The 12,687-nt window shown below is 49.2% G+C and overlaps 4 protein-coding genes across 4 annotated transcripts; 1 reads left to right on the forward strand and 3 right to left on the reverse strand.

Moving 5' to 3' along the window:
• Positions 1-288: 288 nt before the first annotated feature.
• Positions 289-4,342, forward strand: TRIVIDRAFT_209137 (uncharacterized protein; the record flags this gene model as incomplete). Its single annotated transcript, XM_014101165.1, has 8 exons — positions 289-379; positions 448-554; positions 615-1,551; positions 1,875-2,056; positions 2,096-2,375; positions 2,509-2,611; positions 3,132-3,381; positions 3,439-4,342. 8 exons carry the CDS (start codon positions 289-291, stop codon positions 4,054-4,056), a joined length of 2,568 nt encoding a protein of 855 aa, XP_013956640.1.
• Positions 4,343-6,538: 2,196 nt separating this feature from the next.
• TRIVIDRAFT_221698 (uncharacterized protein) lies at positions 6,539-6,874 on the reverse strand (the record flags this gene model as incomplete). Its single annotated transcript, XM_014101166.1, has 1 exon — positions 6,539-6,874. The coding sequence occupies one exon, from the start codon at positions 6,872-6,874 to the stop codon at positions 6,539-6,541; it is 336 nt and encodes a 111-aa protein (XP_013956641.1).
• Positions 6,875-7,587: 713 nt separating this feature from the next.
• On the reverse strand, positions 7,588-9,612 carry TRIVIDRAFT_191213 (uncharacterized protein; the record flags this gene model as incomplete). The annotated part of the gene is made up of 5 exons (XM_014101167.1): positions 7,588-8,023; positions 8,069-8,270; positions 8,359-9,040; positions 9,107-9,271; positions 9,322-9,612. The coding sequence occupies 5 exons, from the start codon at positions 9,610-9,612 to the stop codon at positions 7,588-7,590; spliced, it is 1,776 nt and encodes a 591-aa protein (XP_013956642.1).
• A 353-nt stretch (positions 9,613-9,965) lies between these two features.
• On the reverse strand, positions 9,966-10,556 carry TRIVIDRAFT_200738 (uncharacterized protein; the record flags this gene model as incomplete). Its single annotated transcript, XM_014101168.1, has 2 exons — positions 9,966-10,003; positions 10,262-10,556. 2 exons carry the CDS (start codon positions 10,554-10,556, stop codon positions 9,966-9,968), a joined length of 333 nt encoding a protein of 110 aa, XP_013956643.1.
• Positions 10,557-12,687: the final 2,131 nt, after the last annotated feature.

Below are 12,687 nucleotides of genomic sequence, written 5' to 3' on the forward strand. Positions count from 1 at the left end.
AATCATAAACCGCACAAATCGAGTTGATCGACTTGCAAGTGTTTATAAAGACTTAATTTTGCGTGCTCTGTTCTGTTGTTGTACTTGGTGTGAACATCAATTTCAAGTTGCCCCTCCATTGACCGCCCGCCAAAAAGTTGCCATTTTGCCCCTCATCGCGTCTCCACGCGATCGAGACAGCAGACTAAACAATGACGATGACACCAAGCGAATCGGCGCAGGGATTGTTGTCAGCTTCACCTTGCCTGTCCGTAAACCCATTCGCCTCCTAGACACACCCATCGCACAATGTCTCAACAAAGCGTCGCGCCGCAGCGCAATCTGAGCTTGACAGAAGAGCTGGAGAAGCTGGAGCAATCCATCACTCTGACGCTGCAAGGTAGGTTAATCGCTTCTCTGGCAGTGAGAACTCCGCCGTCCTTGTTCTCGGAGCTGATTATGTTCCAGAGATTGATCACAATTTCAGCAAGGCCCATAGGATCGTAACAACGGGCATCTTGCCGCTGGTGGAGCAGTATGGAGAGCACTCGCGAGCTGTTTGGGAAGCTTCCAAGGTATGACAACCGCTCCAGCAACCGTTTCGCAAATTGAAAACTAATTGCTTCTTTTCCCAGTTCTGGAAACAATTTTTCGAGTCATCCGCAAACGTGTCTCTCTCCGGCTATGAAGACCAGGCGAACGGGAACCAAGACGAGACGAGCGCAGAAGAGAGCACCGCCATGCAAGACGAGATGACAATTGACGTAACGGCCGACTTGGAGGAAGAGGCAACGAGGGTCAGCGCCGCTGGGCACCACTCGGCACTGCATGGCGATGAATCAATGCTAAACGACGCCGAGCTGGCCGGAAGCACGCCTCGTCCCCCGGCCAGTCGAACCAACAAAGCCGACGTATCCCAGCTTGAATCTTCTTACGAGGCCATGAGGCGGGAGATGGCTGATGAAGAGGGCGCTACGATGGCGGCGCAGGAATCAGATGGAGAAGAGGACTCTTCTATCCTGTTTGCGCAGCATACGGCACGACTACCGGATATATCAGCAACACCAAGGGGTCTGCCGAACCTGCAAAACAGAGGCGAATCGGGCCAGCGCAACAAGGATCCTCTATTGCATCGCGTCCTTGACAAAACTTACCGGTTGCAGGCGACGCCTCACAAATCGAGCGTTCGAATATCTCCTCTGAAAGGCAAGCAGCCGGAGTTGCCGCCGCCGCAGCAGAGAGATGTGCCAATGTGGCAGGACGATCCCATGTCGTCTCCCGAGATTGCCATTCCAAAACTGCGAAGCGAAGCTTTCATGTCCCCGTACAAGGGTAATGCAAGACAGCGCCTAGCAGCAGCAAGTCAGGCTCCTAGAACGCCTGGTGTCAGCGTGCAGACCCCTGCCGCTGCGAAAAAGACGAAAGACGTGTTTGCCATGGAGGGGGTTGCAGCCTCTGGGGGAAAGACGCATGAGATTGACTGGGACAGCGATGACGATGATAATCTCGGCATGAGCCCGCCCAAGACAATCCAGTTTGCACTACCGCCCTCGAAACTGCTTCAGACGCCGGGTAAGTTCTCTCTTGATATCAAATACCTACAGGCTATGACAATCTGAAAGCGGCTGACATCTTTGTCTCTCTCTTTTTTTTTAATACAGCGCGAGAAGCCAGCAAAAGGATTGTCGACGATATCCTCCTCGATGCTGGGGCGGGGGCGGACTCGTCTGAGTATAGCCCATCAATGGTCAAGATGAATGAAGACATTCTTAACAATAGCTTCTAGACGGGGAGGATAGACCAGTTATATCACTACAACAATCAAGGAGCCATATTTTGATGATAGAAGGTTCTTGTGAAACTGAATATACCCTTGCTGCTATTACAAGCCTTAGGCCTGGACTTCATCGTCGGTCTTCCGCTGGCAGCGGACGATTCCGACGCTATTCTGCTCATAGTCGATAAACTTACCAAATTCGTCAGGTACCTCGTCGGGAAGACAACGTGGACGGCGGAACAATGGGCATCAGAATATATCGAGCGAGTGTATCTGGATTGGGGATTCCCATACATATTCGTATACAATAAAGACCCAAAACTGATATCACATCTGTAGGAGTCATTGTGCCAGGTCGCCGAAATCCACACTCACACCAGTGTCGCATACCATCAGCAAGCCAACGGGCAGAGTGAGAGAGCTATACAGACAGCTACTCACAGCTTGCGAGCACTAATGGGGAGTAAATACGACCAGGGACATTGGCCTTCGTTGTTGCCGCACGCTGTACACGCCCTAAACGCCTCTGTACATTCTACAACCACATACTCGGCCTTCGAACTTCTGTATGGGAGGAAAGCGGCGCACTTTCTGTCGGCCAATCGTCACCATGGTCTCCGTGAGGAGATCTTTGAAAGCTGGAGCTAACCATGTCTACTACAGTCTCGGCCTCCCTTGAGAACCGGGCTAAAGTAAGCCTATTGTACTCAGAAGCCTCAGAAGCCTCATATGTGTCCATATACACCTTTTAGGTTCACTTTATGACAGGTCGAGGCTCATCATGGACTCTATGAACCCCTCGATCGTGTGGTATTGTCGTCATCATGGGACCCCAACCGCGCGTCAATACTACACGTGAGTGTCTCGCCGAAGCTCTCCAGACCAAACAAAGCTCCAACACTAGATTGACAAAGCCCAGGTACTCTGCATAAAGTCATAATGGGGGAAAAGTGCAAAACTCGACCGCGCCGACTAACGACAAACTGTGATTCCGATACCAACATCCCCGCTAGAGGAGGGGGCTGGCCACCAGTTATGCAAGGGGTGAAACCTGACAACTCGCTTTTTTTTTTGCTTTTTCCTCAATCAGCTGGGCAGTGTTTAATTAGCTGCGAGTTCTCCATGAATGATGTAAGACTGAATCTCGAGGCCGCCGTGGGCATAGGTGTGATGGCCATTGGCGAGACGCCGTCCACTGGACAAGCCACCGCTTCAGTCATTCATGCAACTGTCTCATCCATCCCCCCTCCCCCAGCATTCATCATGTCCTATATCTGCTGCTCTTCTTCCTCTTCCTTTTTCTCTTCCTCTTCCTCCTTCTTTTATCCTTCATTCTTCGCTCTTTAATCAAACATTCCCTTACGACTTGTAATAGCACGATGCCTCCGATCGATCGTTACGCGGCTGAACGCCGTCGCTTACAGACAATGTCCAGGCCCTTCCTCGATGATGAGTACATGAAGGGGCCACCCCGATTTAGGGGCCGAGATTTTAACCACCCACGGCTTCGCCGCTGCTCCTTTGATCCGAAGACTCTTGTTTTTGAGTCTCGACTTGGAGGCGGAGCCGATGGCTACGTCTGGAAGGTCAAATTCGGCGAAGAAGGACCATTCGCTTTGAAAGTTGTGAGTGACAACTCGTCTCGCGAGTACCTACTCTCATTGACGATGTGATATCAACAGTACTGGGACCAAGTGCCTCCCCAGGAGTTTGGAACATACTACTCGATGCAGCGGGAGTGCCAAAATGCCGCCGTCCTCCAGATGATGGAGGCATCCGTGGCGACTGAGCCTGTTTTGGTGTACGATCATCCCGTGGGAAAACGGGATGCCACGGAGAACTATTTCGCATTCTGCGAAGAAAATTGCGTGGGCAAGCTTAAGTTGGATGACAGCGTGGAGATGCCGCCTCCAGGCACCAAGTTCATCTCGCAGATGCCGCGCATGGCCAAATGCTTCGGCTGGCTGCAGCTCCATAGTGATCTGTGGGAAGAGCTTCCCATCAGCTTGCATGCTACGCACAAGGAGGTTCACAAGGTCAGGAAGCTTATTGGAAGCCACATGAACTGCATCGCGGTCGTCTACGAGCTGATTGAAGACGGCGAAAACACTGCAGCCACTGTGGAGGAGGTGGACACCTTTCTCTGGCACGCAGGCTTTGCCTACACGATTGAGCCGCATGCACGCAACTGGAAGAGCGGCATCTTGGTTGACCATGCCGAGATTGTTCATGTTCTTGGATATGGATGGGACGAGGATGATTACATGAAGAGAACTGCGGAGCAGATTTTGGCTGAATAGAGTGCCTGGATGGACTCCATTCACGATCCTCTGGATCTTTGAGGCTCTCGATGGACAATATTGTATCATCGACAGCATTATGTCAATGAGTGCGATTGGGCTGACCCTATGCATAAAATGGGCCGCCAGGATATAATGGATCATGCAAGGGCATAGATGGGATTGTTTGGGATTGTTTGGGATTGTTTGGGAAGCGATATGACTGTGCACCAGATTGTGATAGTAACAGCACTAGTCAACGCATATAGGATACTGTTTTGATATTTGAATTGATTCGTTCTGTTTTATCTTAGACCTGCTACCACTTGATGACGCTTCGTGTCAAGTCGTGAATAAAGTCGCAGAGCCCAACAGCCTCTTTTCCCCCTTCTGAATTCATCATGAGACAGCTGAATGACCACATCCTTCAATATACTCTGTATCATTTATGCAGGCTACAAGTACTCGATATGTTATCAACATTGCGTTATTGGATATTCCCAAGGCCTGGCACCTACGACGGAACACACTTGGACGCAAAGAATGCAAGGGAGTCCTCAGCTTTCGCACCACATGAGCACAACGCGGGAGCCATCTCGACCAGCGGTGCGGAGTACCCTGCAAGCCCTCATCTCCCTTGGAAAAGAATCGACGCTATTGGATCTCCATGGCGCCGATCTCTCCCGTGCCCACAGGAAACTATTAGTATAGTAGCGGTGGCGGGAGTAATACTGCTTGGAGGGCATTCTATATGGGTTAGAGGAAGAATAGTAGCTCCCTTTGCCAAGACATTCTGAGCAAGACACGGCAATCATGAGCCCGCGATGGATAAGAGCGCACAATCTTTGTCGGCTCAAGTCTCTTCTTCCGCTATGTGAGAGACATTTTTCTGTCCGGTTTGCCTTCTCGACCCTGGCGTGAGACACTTCGCTGCCCGGATTCCGTTCTCGACCTTGGTTGATGTGAGACCCCTTGTTCCCCGGTTTCCTTTTTTATCCTTGCCGCCAGGCCTTTCTTATCCTTGATGTCAGATGTTTCCTGTCCGGTTGGCTTTCTGATCCCTGCTGAGAGGCGTTTTGCTGCTGTCCGGTTTCCTTTCTCATCCGTGATACTAGAAAGTTTCCTGTCCGGATTCTTTTCTTATCCCTGATTGATGCGAGACCCTTGTTCCCCAGTTTCCTTTCTCACCCTTGATGCTACATAGATGTTTCCTGGCCGGTTCCCTTTCCGATCCCTGCTACGAGTCCTTTGCTGCTAATATCCGGTTTCCTTTCTCAACCTTGATGCCAGAAATATCCCGTCCGGATTCCTTTCTCACCCTCGTTGAGAGACCCTTGTTACCCGGTTTCCTTTCTAATCCTTGCTGCAGGAACTCTGCCGTCCGGTTTGCTTTCTCACCCTTTGGTGTAAGGCATTTTTGCTGTCCGGTTTGCCTTCTCAGCCCTGATTGATGCGAGATCCCTGTTCCCCGGTTTCCTTTTTTCATCCTTGATGAGAGATATTTTCTGTCCGGTTTCCTTTCTGATGCCTGTTGCGAGGCCTTTGGTGCTGTCCGGCTCCTTTCTCACCCTTGTTGTAAGACCCTTGTTCCCCGGTTTCCTTCTTCAGCCCTGCTGTCAGGCCTCATTCACCCTTGATGCCTGTTATTTCCTGTCCGGTTTCCTTTTCACCCTTGCAACCCGACATTTTCTGCCCAGCTTCTTTTCTCACCCCTGCTGTTTCTCAACCCTGCCGCCAGATATCTGCTGCCCGGTCTCCTTTGTCACCCTTGATGCGAGACATTTGCTCTCCGGTTTCCTTTCCCAAGCCGTAGAACGGAATCAGAGACACTTTTGTATCACAAGGTCTCGAACTAAATCATCAAACGCCCGACATCCTGCGTACAATGCTACCTTGGATGCATACGCGGCTTAAATTTAGTTAGTTCTTTGGGAATTGAGCCACGTCATTTTGCAATAGTTTTGCTCCAAGACTTTTTTTGGCCCCCAAAAGAGTGCAGATGGAGAGCATTGTTTTCTTTGCCGAGGAGAGCCCCAGACCGACGAGCTTCAGTTCGTGTCGACCAATCCCGTTGCTGCGTCATAATCACAAACACCAGACGGAGGTCGCGAAAGAGCACGGAACCATATTATTTCTCCTTTCATACTTGTTTTTTTTTTTTTTTTTTTCTGGCTTAAGTAGATTCCTCATCTTCAATTTCAATGACTTTGGCAGGCATTCCTCAACAACAGAGATCCTTCTCGAATCAGCCGCTCAAAGGGCGGAAAACTTCCATTTACGCAACTGTCTATAATCATTAGAGTCCAAGCACCACTCCAGAATGTTGTAGCGATTACTACAGCCAGTGATATCTGTTCAAGATTAGTCAATCCATTTTGAGTTCTTATTATAAAAAAAAACATTGGAAGGACTGTCACTGTCTCTACCACTTCGCTTTCAATCACCAGGTGACACTGTTCAGAAGTAAATCTCTAATATAGTTCATTTACTGACAAGGAACGCATTACCTCTTTAGCACTCCCAGCCCAATTCCTGCTATGGTATCATTAAATGCTTTAATAATTGGATCATACAGGATATTCGGATCCTGTGGAGTGCCAGTGAAGAGACCGTCCTTACACGGGAATAAGACATCTCTTATTGCCCTGCACAAAGGCTTAACACCATCGAAAACATCCGGAAATTCTCTCAGAACGACTTCCAGCCAACTTTTGTCCATATCAACACGCTTAATTCGTGCAATGTCTTCGTAGCCTCCAGTATACCACCGCGATAGCATACTATTTTGCGGCGGGCTGACGCTCTCGATAATGCCCAGCCTCGACGAGCGCAGAGCCATATTAGAACGCAAAAGAATGCTTCGAGATCGTGGCGATTTGTGTGTGAAATTCCTAGAAGAACTTCAATTGCCATAAATTCTATCGTACTCGTCCGATACCGGGCCTCACTAGGACCTTTACCTTCTTCCTTAGCTGAGTCAAGGTAGATGAGCTTGCCCTTAAAGCCATTGGCATTCCCTGGGTTGGTGATAGTAATATTGTTTTCGGAAATATCTCGGTGTAAGATTTTTCCATCCATGTAGAGGGATCGATGCACTTTAATAGCATCACAAAGAGCTTCGATGAGGTCAATGACAGCCTTATACTGATTTATAGACCGTCCCGCCGGCGAGATAGCTAAACACGCGAAAGATCCGGTTGGCATATAGCGTTTGATTGTGATCCTGCTGAACAAAACTGGTACCTTGCGGTTCTTGGACTGGGTAAGTTGCTCCGTTCTCTCTGTGCTCTGCCTCGGCCAGCTGGCTATTTGACTGGGATCTCGTAGACGCATTGCTTGACCAATCTGCTGACTTCCTCTTTCTGCAACGCCACGATACAAGAGTGTTGCGAGCTTCACCATTCAGGTACCTGTAGAGCATTTCTATTGACACGTGGCGGGCCTTGTATTAGTGAAATATTGTTTTTGTTCAACAAGGATTTTGCTGGTTCTGCCACGGCAGAATCTACAAAGTTGGGGAAGGCATGAAGCCAGCCGTCAGACTGGGATCTTTCAATCGTGGGTGTCGTCAGATTCAAGCCTCTCTCGCCCCCTCCGAAGCACTTCCCTCATGCGACTATAGAGCCCTTCGTCTTCCCGGCTCCAGAACTGACCACTCGGGAAGACAACCTGTCTCAGCTCATTGAGCAACGGGATCAACTGTCGGTAGTAAGGCGTGAAATCATCGCCGGCTGTTACCATGAACACTTCCTCCGAACATACGGTTCCCAGTTTTGCCCTGGCCAGCACGTCGACGCTGAGGAAATTCCACTGTTCAAATTCAGGAATAACTTTGCCTTTCGTATTTGGTCCGTTGCTGTGAATGCATAACCAGAATAAAACCCAGAAGAAGGACTCTATATCATGCATAAAGGAATATTGCTTACCAAGTAGCGCACCAATGGCCATAAAAGCCCGTGTGCCAATCTTTGTCTTCGCTCCAGAGGCCCTTAATCAGTTCTCTTTAATAGCAAGGTCGCAATCGATTAGAAACGAGGGCCAAGAGGGGTTATTGCTGTCCTCGTTCACCGTGAGGTTATTAACGGATATATTTCTGTGTAGAATGCCAGCTTTATGTAGAAATTCATGGCCCTGAATGCAGTCTTCAAGCGCCTTCAGCAGAATCGGCGTGGTGCTCGCCATGTATATGGCCTTTCCGTAGTCTCTCACAATGACACGCCTGTGTACCCGATTCGCTAATACTGCTAGTTGGCAACATTGATCGTGATCGTGATCGTTTAGCGCGGGGTCTATCGACTTGACTGGGAAGAGACCTCTTAACACCAGCAATTTGACCACTCTTGCTTTCGTCATCAGGCAACTGAGAAGATGGCGCCACCTGGTAGGTTTTTGCGTCTGTGGAGATCAGGCCACCGCGAATGTTGCCGTGAATCTCATCGACTTGAGATCGGACATGGACGGTTTCATGGTGGTAATACCGGGCGACATTGGTAACGCCTTTATCTGTCGCTTCCTTAAGGAGCTCTCCTTCTTCGTCGCGTTCGGTATACTGCCATGAATCCTTGATTACAAGTGGCATCTGAGGGTCTTCTTCGGGATAGGCTTTCCAGCAGGTGGTTGCCCGACCAGAGATACAAGGCGCTCGCTTTATCAATTTGTCGAGTATGAGCCGCTCTGTCTTGTCATCCCGCTGAATCGTGACAACCCGTCGATCGCCCTCTAAATTAATAGTAGGGTCGAATCCTAGTTGTTCTCGCTCCATCCATAGAAACCCAAGAATTGTAGAAACAAGGCGCAGCGCAGCCTCTTTGTCTTTGTTAATGTTAAATTCTTCAGATGCGATTGCGCCAAGACGGTTAAATTCCCAAACCCTTATTAGAGAGCCGCAGAGTGTGAAGCCCAACGCAAAACGACGAGTATCTTGAGCAGCAAGAACGTCTCTTGCGTATCTGCCTAGATCAACCCATGCCTTGGATGGTTTGTCTTCCAACGGATTGCTCCTTAGCTGCCCAGGAACAAGGATATCGGACCAAGTGTATGGAGCATTATTTGCAGCATTTCAGCCATCCACAAACCCAACGTCTAGCTTGCGAGGTACTGTGGAACCCTCGATTGGTTTGTTAGGCTGCACCAAGGGTCTGCGTTGAGAAGAGTTCGGATGGTGATCTTTTGCAAGGGCTGCTAGATCGTCGCAAAGCTTAGCGAACCAGTCTAAAACAGCATCCTGATTTGCGTCCTTTGGCCGTCCGCGCCATCCATCGCCGGGGTTATGGAGTAGAGTGTCACCTCCTGATACTTGTCGAAGACGGCCTCTGAGGCAGCCTGAAGGCCGGCCACATCACCGAAGAAAACCTCGTGGAATCGAGGGAGACCGACGTGCATAACACTTAGTTCCTGTCCAATAATTTTATCCACATAGTCGCGCTTTTCAGAAGAGTTTGCGAAGATGCTGGTGTTTTGGCTCCATGGCGTCTGTAGGGTAGAGGGTAACATCGGGATCGGGAGAGGTTGAGGCGGAGGTGTCGCTTCGGTGACGGCGTAATAGACGTGCTTGTTTCCAGATAGTCTCATCATCATAATTGCTAGTGAGGGTAGCTCTTAATAGAGGCGTAATGTGGTCGGCATTAAGGCCATTTCCGATGAGATTCTCGTTAATAATCTTTTCCTGGTCCATCATAGTGGCGGGCCGAATTCCATCACTATAGGGTCTTGTCTTGATGGAGAGAAAGTAGCGATAGTAGCAGAAAGTAGCGAGAATAGTAGATACTACAGGAACCGTGTATCTATTTAAGTAATGGTGATAAAAGATCTTTATTCTGCGTTGTTACGACATTCGAAACTCTTAGTCGCTGGGGTGCTGGATAGCCCTTCCCCACTGTAGGTACCTAGGTTCCCATTTGCACAGGTAGCAACCAAACAATCACAATTGATTACACTTGAACAAAAAGTTGTGATAAGACTGTAGATTCTATAGTGATTATAAAAAGAAATAGCTATAGCAAAGAACAAAAAGTTGAATAAGCAGAGGCTTTCATCTGCTCAACATATATCATGCCGCGTAAAATAATCGTCTAGTCCCAACTCCAAATCGCACCCTTGAACGCTTCTATATTAAAAAACCCGTAGGCATCTCGCCTGAAATGCAGTGAAGAAGAAGAGCAAAGCAAAGTCGAATGTGGCGGGCCAGTGCCCGCCGGCTCATGGCACTAATTCCAAAATCTCGCACGAGGCATCAGAGTCTCGTTAGGGTTGGGAAGCTTTGGTGTTTGCCTGGATGAGCTGCTGCTCTTCTTCTCCCCTAATAAGGCTCTCTTTTCTGTAGCAACCGAGGAGAGGGAAGCAGTTTCGCTTCGGTCCTCATCCCGGCGCTGGCTGTGGAGGATGCCGCCAATCATCTGTCCGAAAGAAGATGAGGACTTGTCAGACTTGAGCTGATCCTTGTTGATCTTCTTGCCCAATGAGGGACCGGGCCGTTCAGCCTTGCCGATTTGAAGGCCGCCGTGGTGTCCGATGAGAGACATGTTTATGGAAGATTGGTTTGAGCTGTTGTTGATTGTTAGTTGGCTTATGCTTATGTTGATTGTGAGTTTGAGTTGATGGGCATACAGTTTGGAGTGAGTTTGTTGAAGAATTGTGGTGGTTGGTTATAGAAAACCTTTGTTGTTTTGAGTTCCAGAGCTGGAATGTGGCTTTTGTTTGTTGCTGTTGATCTGATTGATGTCTGCCTGAGATGGCCACAACAACCAGGCATCAGCCAGTCTATATATACACAACCAGGCTGCCATGAAACTTTCTTCTTGACCCGTCCGGCAACATCTCGAATCGAGGAAAAAGCTTAGCTGCGTGCGCCAGGCCCACAGTCCACATCATGGCCACGATGCTAGCTAGCGTCAGCAGATTGCCGGCATCAGAAAAAAATCTTCCTTCATCTCGTAGTTTGTATGAATGAGATGGGTGTGCATGCCGGACTCCGTAATCCAGTCACCACTAGCCCGGCAAGGCCGCGCACAGCCTGCCCAATTGACTCATTGCGCGGGTCGATGCGGGTACCAGTTGCGCGTAATGGATCAGGGAGCCAAGAGAAGCTTGTTCGTCCCCTGAGCCAGCCTTGTGGGGGAGGGTCTGGGGTGGAGACGAGCCAACGAAGGATGATGACGAGTTCTGCCTGAAGACGAAGGATTGGATGCTCAGGCAGTGACGAAAGACATAATAAAAAGCGTCGTGAGTCTGTGGTGTGGATGCGTAAAGGATCGCACAACAACTCGCTGCGGGTGCAACTTTGTGCGCCTTGGCTGATTTGACGTATTCTCTGCTGATTCTTCTTCGTCTTCGGCGCAGGAATAGACGATGATGGCTTCTAGATGCATTCCATTGTCAGTCAGTGTAGATGCTCAGCCTCAAGCAATTGATCCTACAGTTACCAGATCGGCACCAGACCAATCGACATCCACAACCAAAGTAACCTCAGCTCATTTCCATCGTGACTCCAAATCATCTTCTGTCAATTCATAATCCATGTAAATCACTCCTCATTAGGGGAAGGCCATGCTTGCGCTTGCTGTGCCGCCCGGCTGAGTCACCGGTCACGATCATAACAAGCCACGTTTATCTCTCTTGCGAGAGAAAAGATTGCTTCTGTCAAATGCTAATCTCACACTTGAAAGCGCTACTGTAGCCGTGATGCTAAGCTAAGCGACCAGCCTTGGAAATGGATTTTTTTTTTTAACTGGTGACGACACACTGGTGCATGCTGGTACGTGTGCGTTACGTGGACGCTCGTCAGCACCGCGTACCTCTGCAGCCAATTTGATATGAAAAGCTACATACAAGCTCAGTACTCGCTTAGCCCATTTCCCCTCCCTTGCCCTGTACAGTATCGTGACTGCTATCACGACCTGACATTGGGCATACAATCGCACTTTCCCTCTGCTGAATATCTGCATGTGATCTATTACGGCGCCCGAAATTATCCGTAACAAGCCGTCTGTCAAAAGAAAGAATTTTCCTCTTGCAACTATTTTGTGCACCAGACACCGCCACGTAACGCGAAAGCACTGGGTGCAGCACATCGTGACTCTTTTCATGCAGCCTGCAATTTCGTTATGACTCCCTCTCGCCGTTCTAATCCCAAACCGGTAGAGCACGACTCCATCCGCCCAACGGCTTTTGATGCGATTTGCTGACCTTTGCTTAGGTTATCAAGAGCCAGAGTCATCACGGGTCAATTGAAGCCAAGCGAGAACTTTATGTCCGGAAAGCCTCGGTGCTTACCAAGTACACGGGTATGTGGACAACCAAACAAGATCCACGAGTGTGAATCTGTTATCGAGAGAGACCCGCCAAACATCGGCCGTCTTATTGCAAGTGCAATATCGCGGTGTCTGCTCCCAAAAAAGTGACAGTAAGAACACCGACTTGGTGTTTCGTTCCATTGCTTCAGTGGCCGTGGCCAAACGCTGTTACCTCGTATTGGGTTGGGTGTATGGGTGCCATACAGATTGTCCCAGCTGCTGGCAGTGTTCCATGTCATCGAGCAATGAGCACTTGGACAAAATGTCTGCATCCTCATCATTTCGTCTTGCGCAAATGGACATTACCAACTTGAAACCAGCTGAAAGGGGCCAATTAGTGGCAGAAAAAAGAATACATTGA

The sequence above is a fragment of the Trichoderma virens genome, assembly GCF_000170995.1.
Source record: "Trichoderma virens Gv29-8 chromosome Unknown TRIVIscaffold_6, whole genome shotgun sequence".
In the NCBI taxonomy this organism is placed as follows: domain Eukaryota; kingdom Fungi; phylum Ascomycota; class Sordariomycetes; order Hypocreales; family Hypocreaceae; genus Trichoderma; species Trichoderma virens.